The sequence below is a fragment of the Drosophila subpulchrella genome, unplaced genomic scaffold (genome assembly GCF_014743375.2).
Source record: "Drosophila subpulchrella strain 33 F10 #4 breed RU33 unplaced genomic scaffold, RU_Dsub_v1.1 Primary Assembly Seq354, whole genome shotgun sequence".
Lineage (NCBI taxonomy): Eukaryota > Metazoa > Arthropoda > Insecta > Diptera > Drosophilidae > Drosophila > Drosophila subpulchrella.
Window position 1 is genome coordinate 11,211,536 of NW_023665577.1, and position 24,037 is coordinate 11,235,572.

Sequence of the window (24,037 nt, forward strand, 5' to 3'; positions counted from 1 at the left end):
AAATTTTCGTTTTATGTAAAAAAAAAAATACTAGGAAAAAGTAAGGCTGTTGCAGTTTAGTGGTTCTGTTAAAGTTAACATTTGAGTAACTTTTGTGTGGTTAACACACAACTTGACTATAAATTTGAACTGCATATTTGACAGTAAGCTACCACTTGAGTGGAAATATACAAAGAAACCGTGACAGTACGCAGGAACTGAAGGGATATCGCTAACAGTGCGTAAGAACTTGAGTGAGATTAAGGCGCTAGTCCATGTTAGTTTCGATTTTTCATGGGTGACCGTGTGGAATTGTTTTAGTATATGCAGGAAAACAAATCTGGTATAAAAAGTATTTTTCCGCCTTATTTATCGATAACTCCCCGCGGTCACACTGAGTGCTGACGCTGATTTTTTTTACTTTTAACGAAAATAGTGGGAGTGATCTTGCGTACAAACAATAACACGGAATCGAGTTAAAGGGCGTTGCACAAATGACAGTGTTTTGGCAGAATGCCCGGGCAAGTTTCGACTACGTTTAGCAGTGTCTAGAAAGCCAAGTGCGCGACGCTAAGGCAAGCAAAACGCGAAGCGAAAACAAAACGCGGAAATAGAAAAGTGAAGAAAAAAGAAACGTCCAATCGCAGACAGCGAACTTTGGACACAGACAATCGCAAACACAAAGAAAAACCGAGGAAATGTCGGCGCAGCGTCTGAATGCCGCGGAGCGGGACCTGGAGAAGTTCATCAAGTTCCTGGTCCTGAAGTCCACCCAGGTGGTGGTGCAGTCGCGACTGGGCGAGAAGATGCAGACGCAGTGCAACCCACTGGCGGGCAGCGACTGGTTCAACATTGCCGTCCATGACCATCCGGAGGTCCTGGACGAGACCAAGCGGGCCCTGAACCTCAAGACCGGGGAGAGCATCCTGCAGCGCCTGCCGCTGTGCGTGGAAATCTCTCTGAAAACCGCCGAGGGCGACCAGATGGTGCTGGAGGTGTGGTCCCTGGACCTCATTCCACCCCAGAACGGCTCCTCCCCGGCCACTAACGATCTAAGCCCCGAGGGCCAGACCCTGAAGGCAGCCCACGCCATCTACAATCGCATGGGCATCATGCTCAAGTCCCTCATCTCCCTGACCCGCACCACGCCCGCCTACAAGCTGTCCCGTCGCCAGTGCCCCGACTCGTACGGCATCTTCTACAGGATCTACGTGGACAGGCCGCAGGTCCACACTCTGGGCGAGGGACACAAGCACGTGAAGATCGGCCAGCTGAGCACCATAGTGGGCTCGCTGGTCATGTCCGTGGCCTACCGCACCAAGCTGACCATCTCGCCCACGGCCGCGCAGGCCGAGAGCAACACCATCATGCTGAAATCCGATCACTTTAGGCCCGCCACGGATAACGGTTCGCCAGGTAACCAGCAGCAGCTCCTAAATGGCACTGCTGTGGCCAAGAAACTCGGCTTGGGTGGGCTCAATCCCAACCAGGGGTCGGCCGATCGACGCTATATTGACATAGAGAAGCCCCTGCGTCCCGGAGCCTTCGCTGATATGGGCAAGCTAAAGCAGTACACAGAGGATGACTTCGTGCTGCCGGAAACACCGCCCTTTGAGTGGCTTTTACGGGGACGCGGCTCCGTGGAATCCCTCAACCGCCTGGATAACAACACAGCCCCCAGTGTGCTTAGCAGCAACAACAACAATAACCCACAGGACAGTAAATTTAACCCGATCAGCAATCTCAACAATAACTCCACCGGTTTCAAGAGCTTCGAGAAGAACTCTGGCAACTCGGTGTCACCCATCAAGAGCCTGCTGATCCCGGCCAGCGTTACAGCTACGTATCGCCACCATTCGGAACCGGCGCTACAACCACCGCACGATGATGATAATCTGCTCAAGGAGCTGCACTTTCCCTTCGCCTCGCCCACCTCCCATGTCAACGATCTGGCCAAGTTCTACAGGGAGTGCTATCATGCGCCGCCGCTCAAGGGTCTCAACGAACTGCAGGCAGAGATCTCTTCGATTTCCTCGACCCCACCCGCCTCCAGTGGATCCGGCGGAGGAGTATCTTGTGGTCCAACGGCAGCGGCCACTGCGATTGCAACCAGTGCCGCCGATGCCAGCGCCATGGATGATCTGTCCAGGCAGCTGGAGCAGTTCGAGACCTCGCTGGAGGACTACGACAAGCTGGTCTCGCAGTTCGGACTCACGGGCTCCTCGTCGACGGGCAGCCGCAGCAGTGGTGGCCTCCAAATGAGCAACTGAGTGGAATTGTACCCCTAGAAGTGTCATTAGTTAGTTCTTATTTATAAAGGGGCGGTCAATATGCAGAGACGAAAGGATAATCTGAAAAATCAAGGAATATTTTGAGAAAACAGCTTGGGATTGTAAAGGTCTAAGGTTCAATTTTTCTTGTAAGGTTTATGCAGTGTTTTAAAAGTGGGTCAGGAAATTATACCATGCTAGGGAACATACTTTTTGTTAAGTACTTGGATCAAAGTATGGGTGTAAAACTGAATGAATGTTTTTATTTTTACTAGCACAACCCACTTTCTTATCAGCTAATAAATCCTTCATAATAATCAGTAGTTTTTCATGCAACTTTCCAAGATAAAATCGGATTTTAGACCCACAGTTTTCCTTGAGCTCTTGCTTGAAATTGTCCAAAGATTGGCAACTAAAAATGGGACCCGCCCCACTATTTATATATGCCATTGTGTTAAGTTGAGTTGATAGGCTGCTATTTGATATTACCCTCTATGTAAATAGTATATATAGGCTTTTGTAGGCTCTAGGTCCGTCTAATTTGTACATAGGAGTAGAGAGCTCATGTCACGTTTCAAAGTTTCCGATGCAGCAGTTTAGACTTTAGACACAAATACATAAATAAGGGCCACATGCATATGCGTATATAGACGGCTATAAAGCTTGTGCATATGGTAGTAAGTTGGGTGTACTCGTCGCTTGTTTGTTTGTTTGTTTCTTTGTTCAAGTGCCTTTCGCCTGCTTGTAAGTGAGAAAATCGTGTATGTACATAAATAACTATAGATAACAGCAATTAATCAGAAAGCCAAAAGGTTTATTTTCGTTGTAAGTGAGCAAAAAGGCCAGATGGCCGATTAAAAAACGAACTGTTCGATCTATGCAAATGCATAGCCACTAATCGAAAAAGCGAAACTAATCGAAAGACTTGATGCATAACAAAATATATCTATACTAACTTATTGGTACTATCAGAAAGTTGAAAAGAACAGCTAGTGTTTTCTTTTATCTTTAATCGTTGGTCGCTGTTGCTTATTTATTTGGTTTTGAAATTGCTAAATTTGCCTACATATGAGAATAGAAATTCGAGAATACATAAAAAATAAACTAAACATAGAGTGATAAGAAACTTTATACATATAAACAATGAATAAAAGCAATTGTTAATCAAGACACTAATCAAAATGTTTACTTCTGTCTAAAGAGGCGTGTCACTTGTTGATTGCACATATAGTATGGAGTATGCCCTATAGTTACCCTTGCCAAAAGAGGTATATGCTGGATCTTTCTCTATATCCAGACCACTCCGGATCGCACCTCCTGAGAGGCCCGAGGTCATGTGACTTACCTATACGAGAAACGAGATAAACAGTGTTTATTAAACACACCCCCCAAAGGGTTTTTCCACCGCTTTAAACCGGTTACCATTTGTTTTCATTTTGCATACTTACTTTATCGCGCTGCCTGGTATTCTATCACTCAATCGGGTATTGTATAATATACGTCAGAGTCGGGAGTGTTGCGCTACACCTGACTAACTGGCAGTTTGTTGTGGTCGTCGTTATCAATTAACATGCGATTAGTATTCTCGATCTCCCCACAGCTGTTGGATCTCCCAGATGCGTATAGTATATCTCTTTGGGTTAGTCTATATGGTACCATGTATTTGCGCACTCCGGGGAGATTGCAATTTTTCGCATTTCAGCTGGCGTTCCATTACGAATTAACGTCACTATGGCAACGGCAACGACTTCGTAGAGGTTAAATAGTTTTATTTTTAACTAAGCACATATACGAACCTATACGCTTACTACTTTTTGTTTTTTTCGCCGATCCGCAGGCTATCTGGTGTTTTGCTTTGTGCCCGATTCTTTCTTTCGAGTGCTAATGACATTGTCATAGTGCAAAACACATGGACAGCTGTACACGCTTTTGGCTGCCTTCACGTGAGTGGGTGGGCTGAGGAGTATCTGGGGATGGGTTGGGGTTTCCGAATATCAACTGCATATTGCTAAATACACGTAATCAAATGGTCATACATATGTCAAACAAACAAGTTTTGTAAAGTTATTCTAGTTAAGTAATGCTGGACGTATATTACCTCTCGTTTATTTTATACATTTCTTTATGACATTTTCACAAAACAAGCTATTTATTAACACCATACTATTGAGGAGTTTTGAGAGTTTCAATGCCAAACTTCTTTAAACTTCTTCTTTACTTAATAATATAATTAATTTAATTATTAATATTTTGGGTGTGTATTATTTCAGAATAGAATATATAGAGTATTAAAATACCAAAAATATTTTTATAGATTTCAAATATGAACTTTGAATTATACAGTCTGTAATACTATAGAAATTTGAATTATTTTTAGATATTAACAGAAATATTTTCTGCTTAGCAACAGCTTGGAATGTTCTTTACCAAGTATCCAAAATTTTACATTTTTTAATATTTATAAGTTCCCATATCCATGGGAACCACTTGGTAGCAGAATATGTCGAGAATAGAAATGGTCCAATTTGTAATACTATCAAAAAGCTCTCAGTTTTTAAGATCCCCGTAGATTGTGGTAGAACTACTTGTGTAGCTGCTGCCAAAAATAGAATCTAGACAGCGGAAGAGTCTAGACTACGGGCTGTTCTAAGCATGCCCCGGTAACGAACTTTGTAATAGATCCGAAAGATATAACTTAACGATCGCACCTTGGCGACAACAGGTCGCCGGCACTGCATTTGTGTGGGGACCCACTCGAAAACACAAATGCACACAGATTTTGTGTTGGCTTTCGGTTTTAATTGTCCAACATTTTCGCCGTCCGCCTTTGTTTGAAGTTCGCTGTTGCCAAGCGCCAATTTGGTGACGCGTTGCCAACAAATGAATGTATTTATTTGCTTTTGGCTTCGGCCTGCATATGAAATGCAAACTTTGGCAGGCGGGAAAATTGCTTTCGAACGTCTCGCATTTTACTTTTTTCCTCAGCCGGTGCCAACGCTCCAAGTACGCTGCCCACGGGAACCGGATTGTAGTCTCTTCCCCGGGTTTTCCCCCTTTTCCGGCGCCCACGCACATCCAATTGAATTATTTACAGTCTGGCCTCGGAAAAACAGTGCTCTATAAGAATATCAACGTTGTTAAGTTGTCAAAACAATTATTTAAGACTACGCAATTCTGATTCAAGGCATAGAAAATTATGCAATATCCTTGAAAACCATTCTGAAAAGTTAAAAATATCAAAAATATTCAAATGACAGATTGTTTGTTTATCATAGTCTTGGCAAAGCAATTTTAATATTAATGTGCCATCTAAAGATTAGATCTAGTAAAATATATATTTTTTCAAAAGAAGTACTTTAATACAGTAAAAGTTAAAGTTAAAAATGTTTATGTTTTCCTCAAGTGTTTCAGGTTATGGAGGTCAGACTGTATCTTCTTGGGGCAGCGGAATTTTTTGATTGTATTCACGTGCCGAGGTAAACCGTTTCAGTTCAAGTAAAATCAGCCGTAAGGTGGATTTCTGTTTTTTGTTTCGAAATTTCTTGATAAGCTCGCTCGAGCAATAACGATAAACAACAAATGGCGATAAGACAGGGCCTAAATGCAATGCGGACGCGGTCAGCGCTATAATTGCGTTTTTATGCAACACGACCGCATATTTGGAATTTTTATGTCAAGCGAGCCAGCCTCGAAGCCCAGAAATCGACAAAAAGATGAATGAACGAGCTTGGAAGCTCAGGTTATGAGCTTTTCTTGCAGCTGCAATGGGTTTTGAGCTCCAAGAGAAACCCACGTTATACAGGGGCGTGGCCATAATGCTCAAAACCCCTTCCAAAGTTGCTTTTCCGATAATATGTATGCCTTGTTCAGCACAAAATAATAAAAACTCGGAAAATATTGAAATATTATTTTTCGATCGGCTGATAATAATACAATCTGCTATACAGATTACAGATTTATAAATGCAGACATACATAGGTGATTACAAACCTCTGATAGAAATCCTTTGTTGCTTCGAGCTTCTAAACATTATTATAATACTTTTTAAATAGACTTGTTGTCATCAAGAGATCATAATGATAATTATTTAGTAGTACTTATGATAAAGAAATTGTTTAAAAGAGATTATCAATACAGACTTTATAATTAAATTAAAGATTTATAAGCTCAACATTTTTGAGAAACACCCCCTCGTAAGAAATCCAAATGGCACCTCTGCAAGCACCAGTACTAGTTGTCCATCTGGTTTGCCGGCTTTGGAACCCAGCTGCAATAATAGAGAGCATAATTGAATTTATTTTTAGACACCCACTGCAACTGCATCTGCATCCGCTTGTAGTTTTCCACATTCCGCACCGATTTCCATATGTCTTAGCATTAACATGTTGCTCATACGCCCGAGTCACAGTTCGAGGGCCTGTGGACTGGGGCTTGCCTTGCCTTGGCGAATTTTTGGTAAACAACAGCATAAAATCATGCGTAATAAACTTACAGCTGGGCGTTGCTACGTGCCGAAAGTCTCGCAGGTTCCCGGTTTCCAGGTTCCACCACCTTTTTCCAACCATGTGACAGAGGGCACCGAAAGAAAATATGTACATATATGATTTTATGATCTATTGATGATTTTATTTATCACTTTCTAAACAGAGGCCCAAAAAAATTTGTAAAATACTTAGTTTTCATATTAATACCAATATTAAATTCATAGAATATTATATATATATTATCAATATTAACATCATAGAAAAATAGATATATTAGCGGTTGGTTTTGACTAGCTATTCCATCTTATATATTCAAGAATTTAGAATAATTTTGTTCGTAACATTATTCGCAAAAAAATAGCTATCATTAATAAATTGAATATTTGTTTTTAATATGGGGCTGCCTGTTTCCCAGTGTTTGGTGTGGATGGTATTGTAATGATATGACGAGTGGATTCCATGTTGTTCTTATGGCGGTTGTTTGACTGCCATCTCGCTCGCACACCCTGCGGCCTTGCGACCACCTCATTTGTTTTTGTTATACTGGAAAAAAACTCATTTAATAATAATAAATAAAGGCGTCTGACAAAAGAGTGAGATTGATAAACAAAGAGCGCTGATCGATTCGCCTGGCAACCCGTTTTAACGGGACAACGCTCCATAAAACCGAGCGATACGAATAAAGCAATATCCGAAACTGCAGCTGGAGGTTTTATCTCTTTTCACATTGCGGAAGTCGGCGAGGGGTGTTACGAAAATATGACCCTCACACCCACAAGGCGGAAGTTTGCCGCAAACAGTCATTCGGAGAAACAATTAAAACAAACAAATAATGCATTTACATCCACAGCGGTGTACACTTGAAAATGAAAATATTAAAATTGTTTCAAGAGCTAGAAACTAACCTTAAAAATATAACTTCTGATCAAGTACCCTTAAGTTAACTAAACATTAAATTAATATTAAAGATCAGCAAGGTACTTCGCATTTTATTAAATAAAATTAAAAATAAATTCCTTTTTCGCATTTCACAATGACATTTAAAAATAGTTTTGACAGATAAAATAAATGTTATTCTTAGCAATACCAGATTTGATAGTTCTCTTATCTGCAATACCTAATAATCTGATACCTATTGATATGGTTAAAAATGATTAGATGCCCGCATTTCCTATAGGCACATTAATATTTTTATTTTCCCAACAGCATTGAAACATTGCAAGAAAATCAATCAATTTCAATGTCAAAGGGGTTTCCTGCTAGTTGCTTGCAGTTGAAATTAACATGCGAGCAGAGCTTGTTTATAAACAAATAGTACGTGTACCTATAGCATGTATGAGGCAGTTTTACTGATAAGACGGCGTTACGAAACTGTTTCTACTAAGAACAGCAGTTGGCCAGCAGCTGATAAGATGGTGACACAAAGAAGCAAGAATGCTACAAAGTTATAAGCCTGATAAGCCTGGCGCCGCAGATCGTGAAATTCTTTAACAACTGTTTTTGGGTAACTTAAACTAATTGCAAAGTGTGGAGTAGATAATCAATTTTGAATTGGCGCCCAAAGGTGGGCTATCGATTGATTTTACAGGGCTACCTAAAGCAAAAACTGATAACGTAATCGATAGGCAGGTAGGCTAGTGGTATTTTTTAGTGTCAAAATAAAGTTGGTTTTTCTTCTTCCACGGAAGCTGTTAATTAAATGAAGTTAAGTTAATTGCCCCCGCGCAGTGGCTTTAATTAAAAAGGGTGCTCAGAAGGTAAACGAGCCTTATTGTGAAAAGAAATCGTTAAAAATTTACAATTTGCAAGTGAAATGGGTGAGATTCCCGAGTTTCGCCTATTTTGGCAAGACCTGTTGTTGTTTTTGTGCTGCGATAGTGATGCGCAGCTCTTCTGCTCGGCTGGAAATCAACCGGATCTGGTTAGAAGCCCGCCCAAGTGACACAACCGAAAGCCAGAAGAAACAGATTGATCATTTTCTATATGTTTTTGCAGTGTTTCGCTCGCCGTGATCTGAAAAAGTCGTAGACCAGGTGCAACAGGTGCCAATCGCAAGTGAAAGCCAGTTGAAAAAGAAAAGAAAACCCCCACAGAATGCCGCCCGTGCAGTAAGCAGAATGTTTCGCCCCACTTTCCCAACGTCCTTGGCTTAAAAACGCCCACTTATTGCATCATTTGGCAGTCCAAAAATCATCCTTTCCCATTCGCCTAAAATCGCATTTCACTAATCACTAGAAGAAGTAACTATTCAAGTCAGGCAATGTCGATCATTCATGCCCTCATCCAAGCCTAACCCTCTGCAAGCCATGCGGGCGCTTTGGACCCCTGTGGAATACAATTTTCCTGCCAGATGTTTACCCCGTCGATGACGTCATGGCCACATTCAAATTTATTTTTAAACGCCGCCACTCGAGTGCGCGTGTGTGTGTGTGTTGTTTACCATTTGTTTGCCTGTGTTTGTTGATGATGAGTGGGCCGCCTTTGTGTTGGCGGCAAATCCAAATAGAATTCGATTTTGGAGCATTTCTAACCCCTTTTTGGGGGCCAAAGAATGTTCATTGATTAGTTTAGTGACGGGGAGATATGAACCAGACTCAAAATTATTTGTCCTTGCCTACACTAAGCAATTAAATAAGAGGATCTAATGCGTATGAGTTTTAATTTTGAAAAGATATTACTCATAGCTTATGCTAATACTTGCGTTATCATTAAAAACTTGTAATGATATATTCATATTATAAAGATATGAACCCGACTCAAAATTATTTGTCCTTGCCTACACTAAGCAATTAAATAAGAGGATCTAATGCGTATGAGTTTTAATTTTGAAAAGATTACTTATAACTTATGCTAATATTTTCGTTATCATTAATAACTTGTAATGATATATTTTCTTATTCATAAAGCTACAAAAAATGCAATTGGATCCTGATTAATTTTATCTATAAAAAAAACTTGAAATATTACAAGGTTTTTTTATCACAAAATTTAATATTCCACCATAAAACAACATAGAAGTAATTGGAACCTGATTATTTCTTAATAGGTATAAAGTGTTGTATGAAAGAACCATAGTTATTGAAGATGATTATTTTAGGCACAAGTTGAAGCAGTAAATATGGTTTGCCTTCGAAATCCATACAAAACTTAAAGAGGCCTTTTGCATTTGGTGAATCATTTTCTTTGCTTTGTAGCCTAGTAATGAAAATGCATTGTGATTGCCTGCCTTTTTAACTATTTTTTTAACATAAGAAAGTATTTCTTTAATGCAGAAGCACTAACTTTATTCCATAAATACCTGAAGTTCAGTTCCCAAACTCACAGCGGTTCAGGCTATCAGCTAAATATACATATATATGTATTTTCATACATGTACAGTGTACACTGCATTCTACCTGCTCAGTAATGATATCTTACCCATCACGAAGTCATCACATCCGAACCGTTTAACGCTTCTTATCCAACTGCCATGCGACACTCGCTGTGACGAAAGCTACAGGTCCAAGGAATGCCAGAAAGCTTTCGGGCTGTGCATTCGACTGAAATATGATTCAGCCATAGTCAACAGAGCCGCCAAGCGATAACTCTCATTGTTTTGTCCAGTTTCTCGCCTCACGCCCTGCCCTTAGGTTGTGTTCTTTCGCGCTTAAGCTATAACCATGATGTACTCCAAGGCTGAAGTGTAATGGCCTCCAACATGGCACATTGTCACCACCATCTAATCCCGATCTTGTCCTAAATTTGCAGAGTCCAGGCAGCAAACATGTCGCTCAGTGCAATGCATTGCACGCGATGCGCCGATGGATTCGAACCCACCGAGAAGATCGTCAACTCCAATGGAGAACTCTGGCACACACAGTGCTTTGTGTAAGTAGAAGCAACATATTTAAATCTCAAAAGCTGCTTGCAGACCAAAGGAGTTCTACCACACACATTCAATACCCAATTTCTAAATAATCTTAAAGAACATATATAAATCTGTTACTTAAAAAAATTTTAATTCAAGCAATTTGTTCAATTAGTATCTATCCATCAACGAATCTTGTATAACATTGAACAATTTTGCATTTAAATAAGACAGTAAGAAGTCCTTTTAAAACGATGATACCAAACAAAATTTTCAAAAAATTTTAATTTTCACATTTTTAAAAAATAAAGTCAGTAAGCGATAAGTATTCATCACCCGAGCTTAAAAATATTTTATGATTAATACGAAGCTGGCATTTTTTACGCTTTTTATCAGACTAGTTTGTTTTTTTTAAAGAAATTCTTAAAATATTCGAAAGATTTCTTGGTTGAATAATTTCCAACTTTATTATTCGTTTTGAAAATATTTTCCAGATGTGCTCAGTGCTTCCGACCGTTCCAGGATGGCATATTCTACGAGTTCGAGGGCCGCAAGTACTGCGAACGCGACTTTCAGGTGCTTTTCGCACCCTGCTGCAATAAGTGCGGTGAGTTCGTCATCGGACGGGTCATCAAGGCCATGTCCGCCAGTTGGCATCCGCAGTGCTTCCGCTGCCAATTGTGCGCCAAGGAGCTGGCCGACTGCGGGTTCATCAAGAACCAGAACCGCGCCTTGTGCCACGAATGCAATGCCAAGGTGAAGGCGGAGATCACCGGCCGCTATGTATGCCAAAAATGCCAGTAAGTTGTGATACCTTTCAATTGGAACATTTAGTAATTTCTCTCCTCACAGTGGCCTCATCGACGAGGAGCCTTTAAGATTCCGAGGTGAAGTTTACCATGGCTATCACTTTAGTTGCACGGCCTGCGGCACCGAGCTGGATTCCACGGCTCGAGAGGTCAAGAGCCGACCAGGATTAGCCGCAAACGATATGGTGGGTTTTGGCCAAAGGACAAAATGGAACATCAAATGCTTGGCTATGTAGTATTAAATAATTTGTATTTATTTCTTAACAGAACGAACTGTATTGTCTGCGCTGCCATGATAAAATGGGCATTCCCATTTGTGGCGCCTGTCGTCGGCCAATTGAAGAGCGAGTGGTCACGGCGCTAGGGAAGCACTGGCATGTTGAGCACTTCGTGTGCGCCAAATGCGAGAAACCCTTCCTGGGCCACCGGCACTACGAGAAGCGAGGATTGGCCTACTGCGAGACGCACTATCATCAGCTCTTTGGCAACCTATGCTTCGTTTGCAACCAAGTCATTGGAGGCGATGGTGAGGAAATTATATCAGCAAGTAAATGAGTGTTTCTAATAAAAGTATTTTCCTATTCGAACAGTTTTTACTGCCCTGAACAAGGCCTGGTGTGTGCACCACTTTGCCTGCTCCGTGTGCGACACAAAGATGACACAGAAGTCCAAGTTTTACGAGTATGACGAAAAGCCAGTCTGTAAAAAGTGTTATGAGCGATTCCCCAACGAACTGCGCCGACGCCTGCGCACCGCCCACGAGATGACGATGAAAAAGAGCGTCTAAACGTCTGGAACCAAGCCTTGAATCCACACCAAACAGTGCCTTTGTTGTTGTAGACCCGCTTTCTCAGCCATTTTTAACATTCGAGAAACTAAAAACGAACTAAAACCCTTTGTGCATGTCTTTTCAATATGTTGTAACCCTGTTGTGTGTAATTTCTATTGTAAAAACCGCGAATCAACGGCAGCTATAGCTAGGGAACATAATATTTGTGTATTAACAGCTTTAACGTTGTTATTTAATTGAATTTTATTTATACATAAATGTTTTAAAAATTATAAATCATAATGCTTATTGAGTATGGTCGGAAATTTGGAAACGCCTTGTATTTGACAACATGATACAGAATTGTTTAATACATGGGCGCTATCAAAAATTCTGCGGGTTTTTCGTTTTTTCATGATGTAAAATTAAGGCATTATATGCGATTACAAGCTCAGCAGCTTCTGAATCAGAGATCGTGATTTAATGATGGCAATATTATTTAGATAATTGACGCTGTCAACATGTACTAGTTGGTGGACCTTCAAGGCGTGCGATAAAAAGGAAATCTGTGCAGCATTCGGTTTATGCGGAAAATCTGAAAAGTTAATATTTTAATATTATACGTAGACCTGAATTTAATTTTAAACATCCAAACCTTCAATCACGCAAATATTTGTGGTACAAGGAGTGGTGAAGTCCAACGGATAGCGACGAATATCGATCTCATATATATCCTCCACATTGGTGTAGTCCAAGTACATCACTCGGTATTTCGTCGGATGTTGCGGGATAGTAATGATCTGCTCCACTCGACCGCGATACCAGGAACCCTCGAAACGGGCGAGAACATATTCCCTAAGCCTGTTGGGAGGGACATAAAATTCTTAAAATATGTTAAGAAACAACTTATATAAATAGTCACTGTGGTATATAGGGATCCGAATCGGTAATTACCGACAAACGACTGTGCAAGGTGGAAAATTCACCGGCGTATGTGCTGTCAAAAGCCCCAAAAATTCCACGATCCTTCTTTGAACTGTCCACAACATATATATCAATGCCTTCCTTACTATGAGTTGTGAAACGGCGTAGCTCAAAAGGCTAATAAATAATTAGTTTTGTTATTCATTTTGATATTGTTTTTACTCACAGGTTTAAGTAGAGCTTCATTTTTTTTCCTTACAATACCATTTTCTTGGGGATTAGCTTTAGAGATAGACAGCGAATCCAATAATTCTTTAAGTTTTGGTAATTCCAATGGAACTGCTCGATCACTTTTCGAATTTTCAGATGGATGAGTAATTTTCGCAGCTAGGCATTTGCTTAAAAATTCTTTTACTTCTTCATCTTTGGGTTTTGATACAATTTCAGGAGCAGGTTTAATAGCCTGATCAACGGTGGTTGGTTTTTCATCGTTACTAGGTACCTCAAGTGTAAGATTGGATAATTTCTTAATTTCAAGGCTGCTTGCTCCTTCTTCTTTGGTTGTGGATCCAACTAAAGTCTTGGAAATGATATTTTCAGCTTTTTTCGACTCCTCAACAGCAGGCTTTTTGTCAATATTGTTTTCTTGGTTAACTGAAAGGTCCTTAGAAAGGTCAACGGTGGAAGTTTCTTTACTATCTTTAATGTCTGCGCGGGATCCAAAAAATACGCTAAATAAATCCTCAACAGCAGGCTTTTTGGGAATATTATTTTCATGGTTAACTGAAAGGTCCTTAGAAAGGTCAACGGTGGGAGTTTCTTTACTATCTTTAATGTTCGCGCGGGATCCAAAAAAAACGCTAAATACTTCGCTTGGGGACATTTTCTTAAGATCCTGCTCTGTAATACCCCTTTGTTTGAAATAAGAACCGAATAAGTCACTTGGCTCATCTTTCTTTATGGTTTCCTGGGTTGAAGCAGCTGTTACTCCTTGAATTTGATCGCTCTGAATGCTTACTTCAGTTTCTTTATTTTTTAAGGATACTTTTGCTGGAGTATTATTACCGACTTCAGAAACTGGTTTGGACTGATTTTGAGAAATTGATTCTTGTCCAGTTGTTGGACTCGGGTTCTTTGGTGTCTCTTTATTTTTGTCTGAGAAAGACAAAGAATTTTTAGGATCGCTCTGATTCTTTACTTCAGTTTCTGGCATTTTTAAAAATTCCTGGGTAAACATTTGTGATCCTTGAGAAACAGCCAGGGAATTATTAACCACAGGACTTGCAAGATTTTTATTATCTTTGGTAGTTTGCTGACCTGATGGGGGATTTGGACGATTAAGCTTCTCATTCTTTTTATAAGAGTTCATATTTTCGTAAATCTTTTTGTTGGCGCAATATTCACGTATTTTTGCATTAAGTGACATTTTTGTCTCTGGATGCAATAGTTCTACTTGTATGCACCCAGGAGTTTTTTCATGGACTGCCACATACATCTCGCCCTCGAATTGAGAGATGAATGCGAAGAAATCGTCGCTTATCGCATAGTTGGGCACATCCTTGAGCTGCACCTGCAGAGTGAAGCAGGGCAGGGATAACAACTCATCATTGATCTCCCTCATGTCCGAAATAGTTCTCGACTTAACAACTCCATGATCCAGAAGTTGTAGTCGGGCGGAGTGATTACCAAAGACGTTCATCGTCTTGGCCCGCTGGAATGTCCCATTATGACGAGCCAGGCAGAATCCAAAGGGACGTGGCTTCACCATTCGGGGAAGCTCATTTCCAATGGTATTAACCTGTGGGATTCAAAAATTTGTTTAATACGAAAAATTGGTAGAGGTGTACGGCCTATACGGATAAATCTTCAAAATAGGTGTTTATAAACCGAAATGTTAGGGAAAATAAGTAATTGTTTTCCGACAAGTCTACGTGAGAAACGAAATTCATTTTAAATTAATTATTTTTAATAATATTTTATAATAGCAAACCTAGTTTGTTTAATTAATATTTAATAAAATAATTCCATACTTCCTGGACAAGAGTTGGTATAAAAATGTTGACATAACCATAAAATAATACATTTTCAAGAAAAGCTAAAATTTCTTTGATCGGTCTAAATTGCAAGATTTGTTTTGAGAAACGGCTAATAATAACGTATTTGGGTTTTTGGTTGTTCCTCAGAATTCACTTAGGAAAGTTTGTTGTACTGAAATTTGAGTATATACAAAACCTTTTCGCACATTTGGGCAAATGCCCTGTCAGCAACTTCTCTGGCATCGCGAATATAGCAGCGATTCGCGGACTTGAATGCCATCATAAATACCAGACTATTGCTGGGAGGCATGATCGCATTTGGCAGTGAAATGTTTTTGTTTTTCGCCTTGTTGCCGCTGTTATTCGAGATGAGTTGCGTGGGGGGTGTGGGAAGAATCGGAACTTTGTTTTGGGGTGCAATATTGCTGGTACTGCAAATCTTATTGCCCTCCACATCCGGAATTAGGCTTGGAGAGGGGGCTAGAGTTGCCCCAACTACGGTTTTATCACTATCAACCTCTAAAGATAACTCATGGCTGCTCTGGAACACCGAATGAGACTTGGGATAGACCAGAGCGGGCAGAGGGATGCAAATGTAGCGATGACGTGGCCAATCCTGGACCTGACAGTCCTTGGAGCAGTAGTAGTCCCCGCAGCGCTGACAGATCCTTTCCGCTGCGACTGCGCAATGGACGCACTTTCCCTTTCCTTCCGCAAGCTGTAATATTTTAATTTATCGGGTTTTTGAATGGTTTATCTTACAGGCTTTTCCCGATTTGATTCTAACCTGGGCCCCAGCGACTGCCTTTTTGGGTGGCATTTTCTCTCACTGATTTTCCGAGTCAAACACGGGAAAGGACGTCTTTTTCAACGTCAAAGCTCAGCAATAAAATCTAAAACCCCACAGTGTTACCGGTGGGTTAAATTGGTGTTTCCCGTTAAGAACTTTATGTCTTTCAGAAGTTCAATGGTATTAAAAAAAAAAAATACTACGTTTCCACTGAATTTCATTTGGCGCGAACTATTTAAATATATAATAATAATCTTTGATTGCTGGTTTCAGTAAAAAAGACTTAAGTTAGAAAATTACAATTATTTTATAAAAAATAAACGATTTTAAACATTAGATACCATTATCCTGGCATTTATATTTTAAAATTGATTTATAAAACAAAGCTGAAGTTGCAGCTCAGTGTAATCAGCTGATTTACTTGACATCGGTGTAAATATTTATCGATAACTCTGTTGATACCATCGGAATTTGCTGTTGCAGTTTTTAAATAAATAATTTTTGAAATGTCGCTGCAACCGGGTGAATTACTTTGCCGAGTTTGCCTCCAGCAGGACGAACTCCTAGTGGACATTTTCGAAACTGTGGAGGAGCTGCAAGTGGATCTGTGCACCTTGCTGGAAACTTGTGGCAACATTAAGGTGAGATTCTCATCCATTTTTGATAGCTATTTTAACAATTTTGCATAAATATAAATGCCAGGTCAACCATACCGATGCGTATCCAAAGTATCTGTGCCAGGAATGCACCAACGAGCTGCTCATCGCGGCCAAGTTTCGGAAGAAGTGCGCGGAGGCTGAGAAAAGGTTGCGGGATGAGACTTCCAGGGTAAACATGGACACCGCAGAACTTGTGGTGGCGGAGGAAATCATTATTTTTGATCCCAATGACTACAAAGTGGAGTCGTCCTCCCCTAGAGAGGATTGTGTAGAGGAACTTACTGAAGTTTTGAGCTCCAACTGCCGGCATTGTGGAGCGGTTTTTCAGCTACCCGCAGCCCTACGTCGGCATATTGAACGAGTCCATACCTCTGTCACCATATACGATTGTGAGAAGTGCGGAGGATTCTTTACAGAACTCCATAGTTACCAGAGTCACAAGTGTCCCGCTTCCGGATTCCAGAAGGGCGAACACAGTTGCTCGGAGTGTGGCAAGTGCCTGCAATCCGCATCCAGCCTTGCTGTCCACATGCACCTGCACAGCAACGAGAGGCCTTTCACCTGCGACTTGTGTCCCAAGACCTTCAGGACAAATGGAGCACTAGTAGCCCATCAGAGGCGCCACCAACAGCTGTTGCAGTACAAGTGCCCACACTGCGGACGCGGTTTTGTGGAGTCTAGCAACCTGCGACGCCACATAACCGCTCGTCACACCGATGAACGTCCGCATCCATGCACCATCTGTCAACGCAGCTTCTCCAGGGTCTATCTGCTGCAGCTGCACCTCAGGACGCACACCGGCGAACGACCCTACGCCTGCGATCATTGCGACAAAAGGTTCGCCCAGCTGGGAGTCCTTAGGAGCCACGAAAGGATCCACACCGGCGAACGGCTGCACCGCTGCCAAGTGTGCGAAAAGACCTTTACTCGGGCGGGGCAGCTCCGAAAGCACGAGATGCGTCATGAAACCGGATCGTGATAAGCTTAAGCGCCCGTATTGGCCAATGCACTTTGTATCGCGGTCAAGGCAAGAGCTATCAGCAGCCTTATCATAGGATTTGAAATCCTCTTTCAATGCCAAGGTGATGCTTTCAGCCCACTATTGTTTGGGAACTCAAATAGAAAAGATGTACAAAAGTGGAGTGTTGTTGGGAATAATATTAGTGGTGCTGTTCGCAGAAGGCAGCATGTCATCACTACGCCAAACTCGTGGAGTACACGTTAAATTACCAAGGTAAGCATTTGTTATGTTTATATTATAATTATTATACATTTATTGATTATTTTCAGCAGTGCTGGCACGGCGGCAGTGTCCGGAGCAGTTCGCAGTTTAAAGGAGAAGATTGAGCAGCAGACAGAGGTACTGAATCGCCTGGCCAATGCCACTGAGAAGCTATCAGAAAGTTCGGGATTCTTCCTGCGTAATTGTGCCTTGACCGACAAGTACGGATACACCCGGATCCAACTGGAAGAGGGGAGCAAGCCCTTCGATGTATTTTGCGAACAGGCTCTCGACAAGGGAGGCTGGACATTGGTGCTGCAGCGATTCAATGGCACTCATCGCACCGCGCAGGAGTTCCGGGAGGGGTACAACAGCATTGCGGCCGGGGAGTACTTCCTGGGCACCGACAAGCTGTACGCGTTGACTCACTCTCGCGACCACGAGCTGCTCTTCGTTGTAGAGTTTGTGGACAGGACAACACGTACGTACCAGGCACAGCGGTTCGTTTTGCAGAGCCCAACCGCTCATCTGAAATGGGAAAGGGAGCAGGACACCACCCGCTACAGTTGGTACTTGTGGGAGCAGGAGATTGATCGCCTGCCAGCAGGAGAATCATGGGAGTGGGAGTCGGCTGAGAGCTGTACTTCTAATTTGTGTGGCCCAGAGCGATTGTGAGTTGGTTACCTGTACTTACCTCTACCTACTTTTTTCCATAACTATCTTTTCCACTTTTCTTAGCATTGTTTTTCTGCTCAAGTTGAATTTCGCTATGCAGAACAACAGCCCGATAATGGGACGTCCTGCTATTCGACTTTTCAAGCTGCTTCTGCGTCCATCCAATGCCTACTGGACTGTTCGAAACCCTTGAGATATTCTCAACATCACAACCTTATTTTTCTTTAGCTTGTCTGTGTTTCCGGATAGAAAACGGATTGCTCATTAATAAATTGTAGCTCAATGACTGAAAGGAATTAAATTTTACGTTTTGATAATAGAGGAATTTTGTACTAAAGAAACTTTTTACTAAAACTTGAACCCTTTTAAAATAAAAAATAACAGTCCTATCTAAAACATTACAAAGAGCGATCCAAATAAAACAAGATGAGCTTAGTTTTTTAATTTTTTATTGCATGCAGGTAAGAGTTAGTAATGTTTCTTCTTGTAATTGGTTTACATTTGCTTTGATTTGTAATTATCCTAAAAGTTACAACAAGTGACGCAGTTATATGCTATATATATCCGAATATTGTATAGATGTATATCGGGATTGTATGGTATATTCTTTGATGAAGTTAAATTATAATTGAAGAGACAAACTTGTACTCGTTTATAACTAAGTTGGGAGCACGATTTGTCGTTTTGATTTTTTCATTTCCATATCTAACCCACTCTCGGGGCATCTTCGTTCCTTTTTGTACAATAATGTATTCGTATAATTATATATGGTTTTATATATAAATACGGTTAGTCATCGTTTGATTTGATTTTCATGCATTTTCGAGTAATGTACTTGGCTTAATTTAATTACGGGTAAATTACGAAATTAGTTAAGTTCTTCGGGTGCTATTCCTCGTATGGCTCAATTCTCTTTGGGTTTTGCTTCGGATCGTAGTCGTATCTTTGTCTTCCATTATGGCGGCGGGATAAGCTGCACTCGTTCCACATCTACATCAGACTCGGGTTCGTTATGGGGATCATGATCAGAGTCGAAGGTAAGGGGGTCGGGTCGTTTTTTGGTTTTAGGGGTCACACTTAGTCTACAAAAGCGTCGCCTCTGGGTAAAGGGAAATACGAAAGAAATCGATTTAATACTAGGTGCGAGGGGAGCAAACAACAGGTCAACAGGTGAGAAACAGGTGCATAACGGGGTGCCCACGGATCCTTCTTATAGCGCTGATCCCTGCTCAATCCTTCGCTGATACTTACGCGCCTGCACGCTCAGATCATCGAGCAGGAGTTCGCTGGAGGACTTGGATCGCTTGGGGAAGATTAGGGCTTTGCGGAGCGGCGTGACATGGGCGATGGCCACCTGGGAGCGGGACTGCGGCTTGGGTGGAGGTCTGGGCGCCCGTTTCTGCTTGTGGGAGGGCTTCCTCAGCTGCTGCACAAAGGACTTGCTGACGGTGGAGCCCCTGTTGAAGTCCTCCGTCCTGTTGAGTGCCGCATCGCCAGGATATTTCTGCAGCGTCTTGTTGTCCTGCGACTTGAGACGCTCGAAGAGATTGGTGAGTGTGCGAGAGCGGGGTGGCGAGGGGGCAGGATACTTGTTGAGGTTCAATTGGGGTGTACTATGCTTGGGTGTTCGCCCCGCCCCCACACCAGCACTGGCTGTGGGCGTGGTCGAGGCCGTCTGGGCCCTGCTGGCAAAGACCTCGTCATCCAGTTCGCTCAGGCTCACCAGCATGTGCTCGTCCTCGAAGAGATCATCGGTATTGGTCTGTGTTTGGGTCTGCGTTCCCTTCTCATCCTCGTTCTCGTCATCGTAGCAGGAGAATATCTCATCGAAAGCGGCATTAACTATGAAGGATTCGTCCTGCAGCTCCTCGTTGTCCTCCAGGCTGGCATGTCTGCCCAAAGTGCCGAACAGATTCTTGCGATAGTCCTCGAAGGTGGACTGCTGCAGCTGCTCCCGTGAGCGATCCACACGCTGTGCTGGCTGCCAGAAGCCGGAGGCCAGGGTTTGGGTGCTGCAACTGTTGGTCAAGACCCCCTCGTGCAAGGATTGCTGCTTTTGTGGCTGCGACTGTGTGCGTGAGCGTGCATTTTGCTGATGTTGCTGGTTGTGATGTTGCTGCTGCTGCAGGTGTTGCTGCTGCTGCAAGCGCTGGCGGTGCAATTGCTGCACCAGCCGCTGGCGCATCTCCTGCGAGCGGCGCTTCAGCTGGCTGTACTTGCTCTGGGTGGTGCCGCCGGTGGTCGTCGTCGTCGTTTCATACTTACTCAGCTCCCTTTCCGGATGCCGATCCTCCTCCTCCGCCAGGCGACGTTGCAGCGCCAGGGTCTCGAACGTGTGCACCACACTGCCCACATGCGTGCTGATCTCGGGTATCCCGAGATCCCCGCTAAAGAGATCCGCATTGCGTCTGGTCAGCGACTTGGTGGCATGCCCATGCCCATGGCCGGGGGCGTGGCAGTGGCGCAGGGGCGGCACCGGGCAGCTGGAATCGGGGGGATATTGCTCGAGGAACTCGCATGAATCGTGCTGCCAAAGCAGGTTGCCCAGTTCGTCGTGACCGCTGCTTCTGGCCTGGGAACTCGACTGGAGGTGTTGTTGGTTGTAAGCAGTGTGGTTTGTGGAGTGTCGATGTTGTTGTTGTGTGGTTTGAGTTGTCATTGTTGTTGTTGTTGGCAGATATTTCAAGCAATTCGTTAATGAAACAAATAAACAAAATCTCATTAGCCGAGTTTGGGGGTCAAAGAACACGGTCTGCTTTTGTGTGCTAAGTTTGGTGGCTGGTGAGCTTTTTCGGGTATCTCTTTTTTGGATTCTAGGGGTCAGGGTTTAAGGGGCTTCAGGGGTTCAAAGGGTTCAGGGAGTGGTGGGCCTGGCTTAGGTCTACAATAGAAGTAACTAGTTTCATACGCTTATCCATTCTATGTACACAATTAACAATAAGCTGCATATATGCCACTCCAAATGGCCTCTCAATTGCGTTTTGACATTTGCTACGAACTAAATTAGTTTATAGACTAGGTAAATATTTAATTCATTTAGAGGCTATTATCCATTCGAAAACAACAAGCTGCCCAAACATTTGGCATTCAAAACACTTAACTCCCCCCAAGCCTTCTTCTTCTGTATGCGGCAGCTGTAAAAATGCCAGGAATCGTCTTCCGGCAGCCGCAAAATCAAATTTGCATTGCAATCAGGAATGCAACTTGCATCTCGAAATCCTGTTTGCAAGTTCTCTCAATCAAATGAAAACTTTCAACCATTTGGCGAGCACAGAAATGTGTGAGTCTGTGAGTGTGTGGCGTTCTTCAAATCCAGGTATTCAATGGGTGTCCCAAAAATGCCGCATAATTATGTCATAATATATTCGCAAATTGGTGGGTATAATAAATAAGGTTATTGACGGAATTCGAATGTTTGGCCATATTAAATAAAAACGAAAAGTAAGGTAACAAAATACCTTTCCGAAATACCAGCTTGCATGTGATTGGTTATGTATTTTACTTTGGGTGGGTTGGATTTCCATTGGAACATTGTTTACCATCACTATTTAAGGAAGTTAATAAATGTGCCCTTTTACCAATTAACAGAAATAATTGTTTCAATTATAATTGCATACGTGTTTCCTATTAAAACAGAACTGGATTAATTTATAATTAACAAAATAAAGAGTGAAATGTGCTTTTCCTGATGAAATTTCGTATAACAGTTTAGGGTTACCCAATATATATATATCGATGTATGTGTTACGAAATAACAGAATTATTTCCTATTCTCGGTTTATGGGAATACTTTATATAGGTATTAATTATACTAATAAATCAGGAGCCCTGTGAAATTTTTGGATGATGGATTTTCTATAGTCCTGCTTTGCAAAATGAGAATTAAATTTATGTTTTGCCTTTTGGGACACCATTATACCTCTGTTTTTCTGTTAGTGAGTGTGTGTTTGTGCCTGAGTGTGCTGGTGACTAATAATAGTTATTATCAAATGGTAGGCTATCACTGGAGCTGGAGAAGTGTTGCTGCTGCTGTTGCTGCGGGGGCAGTGGCAACACCTGGTTGCTGCAACCATTGCGCTTGGCCGCCTTGCTGTTGCCGCTGCACTTTTGCTGCTGCTGTTGCTGCTTGTGCAGGACCTTGAAGTCGTCCTGCGACTTGCTGCTGCTGCCCTTCGAGCCGTGCTTGCCCCCCTTGTGCCCCTTGCCGTGCTTGGTGTGCTTCAGGCTGTGGTGTTGCTGCTGCTGCTGCTGCTGGTGTTGCTGGTGCACCGCCTGTTGCTGCTGCACATGCGGGTGGCTGTAACGATCGCTGCCGTGCTGCGGATGGTAGTGGTGCTCAATGTGGGCAATGTTGCTGCTGCTGTGGTAGTGCTGCGGATGCTGTTGCTGCTGCAGATGTTGCTGGTTGTGGTTGCTGTTGTCGCTGGCCGTGCCGCTGCTGCCGTAGCTGTAGATCTGCGACTTGGACTGACTGCGCAGCGGTTGCTGCTGCATCGTGGCCACACTGTAGTGATCCAAACTGTCGAAGGTCTGCAGATAGTGCGGATTGATCTGGGTGCAATAGTCGCCGCTGCCGTTATTCTGTTGCTGCTTGCGATCGAGTGTGTTGCGTGTGTTGCTGCCGGGATGTTGCTGGTACGTCAGGTGTTGGTAGTGCGACTCCTGTTGCTGCTGCTGCTGCTGCTTGGCCCCGTTTTTCAAGGGCAATGGGGGCGGCTGAGGGGACTTTCGGTGACCGCTCGACTTGAAACTGTTGTTGCCGCTGTGCAGGGTCAGGCTGTTGTTACTGTTGCTGTTGTTGCTGTTGCTGTGGTTGCTGCTGCTGCAGTCGGACTTCGTCTTGATGGCCACAAACGTGTTGGGCAGCGGCGGCAGCAGGGGCGGCGTACCGGTGGGCGTGGCTATCGTGGTCGAGGGCGAGCTGGCCACGCCCACTTCCCGTTCCCGCTCGCGCTACGCGATGTGATGACCGCCAAATGTTCGAAGGACCGGTACGCTCTGATTTTTGTGGTGTTTTTTTTTTTATCGGGGAATTGTTGTTGGTGTTGTTGTTGTGGGTGGTGTTTTTGTTGGTGGGTTGGTGGTTCACATTACAATTGTGGTGTGTGCGTGGTGTGTGTGTTGGTTAAATGCGCATTTTGGTTGGTTGGTTGGTTGTTGTTATCGGAAAATGAAATGTCAGAGCGTAAAAAGAGACGAAAAAGGAAAAGAGTAGACACTTATCATATAAGTTGTGTATGATATAAGTATTTAAATATTTTTGCTTAAGAAGAGTATACGTAGGTGTCGTGGTGTGAGTGTTGGTGTTCGGTATTTCTTGTGGGGATTCGGGGAAAGTGCGTCCGTTGGCAATTGTCTTTACTGTGTTTTCATATCTGGTCACTAACCGATGGCCGGTTCAGTTGAAAATTCATATATATATATATACATATATAGCTAAGCTCGACTCACGTACAGGTGCTAGTACTTAATGGTATAGAAATAAAAATTAAAATCAAGCAGGTTTAGTATTTATACAGACTAGGTGCTCTATATCTTATCCAGATCTTGGCCAGCGCCCTGTGAGCTTCAAG

General features: G+C 42.7%; 5 protein-coding genes across 12 annotated transcripts in view; 3 read left to right on the forward strand and 2 right to left on the reverse strand.

The window, feature by feature from the left end:
* Window positions 1-387: 387 nt before the first annotated feature.
* Window positions 388-3,425, forward strand: LOC119560411 (autophagy-related protein 13 homolog). The gene has a single exon (XM_037873846.1). It carries the CDS (start codon window positions 678-680, stop codon window positions 2,247-2,249), a length of 1,572 nt encoding a protein of 523 aa, XP_037729774.1. The 5' UTR covers window positions 388-677; the 3' UTR covers window positions 2,250-3,425.
* Window positions 3,426-8,367: 4,942 nt separating this feature from the next.
* LOC119560025 (LIM and senescent cell antigen-like-containing domain protein 1) lies at window positions 8,368-12,455 on the forward strand. Of its 3 annotated transcripts, XM_037873318.1 has the most exons (7): window positions 8,390-8,490; window positions 8,729-8,841; window positions 10,481-10,600; window positions 11,075-11,380; window positions 11,433-11,574; window positions 11,657-11,915; window positions 11,980-12,455. In XM_037873318.1, the coding sequence occupies exons 2-7, from the start codon at window positions 8,828-8,830 to the stop codon at window positions 12,174-12,176; spliced, it is 1,038 nt and encodes a 345-aa protein (XP_037729246.1). In that variant the 5' UTR covers window positions 8,390-8,490; window positions 8,729-8,827; the 3' UTR covers window positions 12,177-12,455. The 3 variants fall into 3 exon arrangements, with proteins under 3 accessions (XP_037729247.1, XP_037729246.1, XP_037729245.1); XM_037873319.1 differs by lacking the exon at window positions 8,729-8,841 and having other exon boundaries at window positions 8,368-8,490; XM_037873317.1 differs by lacking the exons at window positions 8,390-8,490; window positions 8,729-8,841 and adding an exon at window positions 10,249-10,415.
* LOC119560024 lies at window positions 12,398-16,044 on the reverse strand. The gene is made up of 6 exons (XM_037873316.1): window positions 15,906-16,044; window positions 15,315-15,836; window positions 13,309-14,880; window positions 13,081-13,259; window positions 12,814-13,019; window positions 12,398-12,753 (listed from the first exon to the last, which is right to left on the reverse strand). The coding sequence occupies exons 1-6, from the start codon at window positions 15,936-15,938 to the stop codon at window positions 12,602-12,604; spliced, it is 2,664 nt and encodes an 887-aa protein (XP_037729244.1). The 5' UTR covers window positions 15,939-16,044; the 3' UTR covers window positions 12,398-12,601.
* A 305-nt stretch (window positions 16,045-16,349) lies between these two features.
* Window positions 16,350-18,860, forward strand: LOC119560846 (zinc finger protein 239). Of its 4 annotated transcripts, none has more exons than XM_037874504.1 (3): window positions 16,350-16,549; window positions 16,611-17,801; window positions 17,861-18,002. In XM_037874504.1, the coding sequence occupies exons 1-2, from the start codon at window positions 16,415-16,417 to the stop codon at window positions 17,544-17,546; spliced, it is 1,071 nt and encodes a 356-aa protein (XP_037730432.1). In that variant the 5' UTR covers window positions 16,350-16,414; the 3' UTR covers window positions 17,547-17,801; window positions 17,861-18,002. The 4 variants fall into 4 exon arrangements, with proteins under 4 accessions (XP_037730432.1, XP_037730431.1, XP_037730434.1 ...); XM_037874503.1 differs by having other exon boundaries at window positions 17,858-17,999; XM_037874506.1 differs by lacking the exon at window positions 16,350-16,549 and adding an exon at window positions 18,528-18,860 and having other exon boundaries at window positions 17,612-17,801; window positions 17,861-18,460.
* A 36-nt stretch (window positions 18,861-18,896) lies between these two features.
* LOC119560845 (hemicentin-2) overlaps window positions 18,897-24,037 on the reverse strand; it is an 80,950-nt gene continuing 75,809 nt past the window's right edge. For 2 of the 3 annotated variants that reach the window (XM_037874500.1, XM_037874499.1), the window contains exon 15: window positions 18,897-21,048. In XM_037874500.1, the coding sequence (XP_037730428.1) occupies window positions 19,675-21,048 (1,374 nt within the window). In that variant the 3' untranslated portion in view covers window positions 18,897-19,674. Of the gene's footprint in view, window positions 23,463-24,037 lie in introns of all 3 variants that reach the window. The other variant, XM_037874502.1, reaches the window with a different exon arrangement.

Bases quoted from the DNA above. Each gene is read 5' to 3' on its own strand.
- LOC119560846 (XM_037874504.1), top strand. From the start codon at position 16,415: ATGTCGCTGCAACCGGGTGAATTACTTTGCCGAGTTTGCCTCCAGCAG. The intron at 16,550-16,610 runs GTGAGATTCTCA...TATAAATGCCAG, and splicing joins AAACTTGTGGCAACATTAAG to GTCAACCATACCGATGCGTA.
- LOC119560025 (XM_037873317.1), top strand. From the start codon at position 10,393: ATGATGTACTCCAAGGCTGAAGT. The intron at 11,381-11,432 runs GTAAGTTGTGAT...CTCTCCTCACAG, and splicing joins TATGTATGCCAAAAATGCCA to TGGCCTCATCGACGAGGAGC. The intron at 11,916-11,979 runs GTGAGGAAATTA...CTATTCGAACAG, and splicing joins CCAAGTCATTGGAGGCGATG to TTTTTACTGCCCTGAACAAG.
- LOC119560024 (XM_037873316.1), bottom strand. From the start codon at position 15,938: ATGCCACCCAAAAAGGCAGTCGCTGGGGCCCAG. The intron at 15,837-15,905 runs GTTAGAATCAAA...AAAATATTACAG, and splicing joins AGGCAGTCGCTGGGGCCCAG to CTTGCGGAAGGAAAGGGAAA. The intron at 13,020-13,080 runs GTGACTATTTAT...CCCTCCCAACAG, and splicing joins TCGGATCCCTATATACCACA to GCTTAGGGAATATGTTCTCG.
- LOC119560411 (XM_037873846.1), top strand. From the start codon at position 678: ATGTCGGCGCAGCGTCTGAATGCCGCGGAGCGGGACCTGGAGAAGTTC.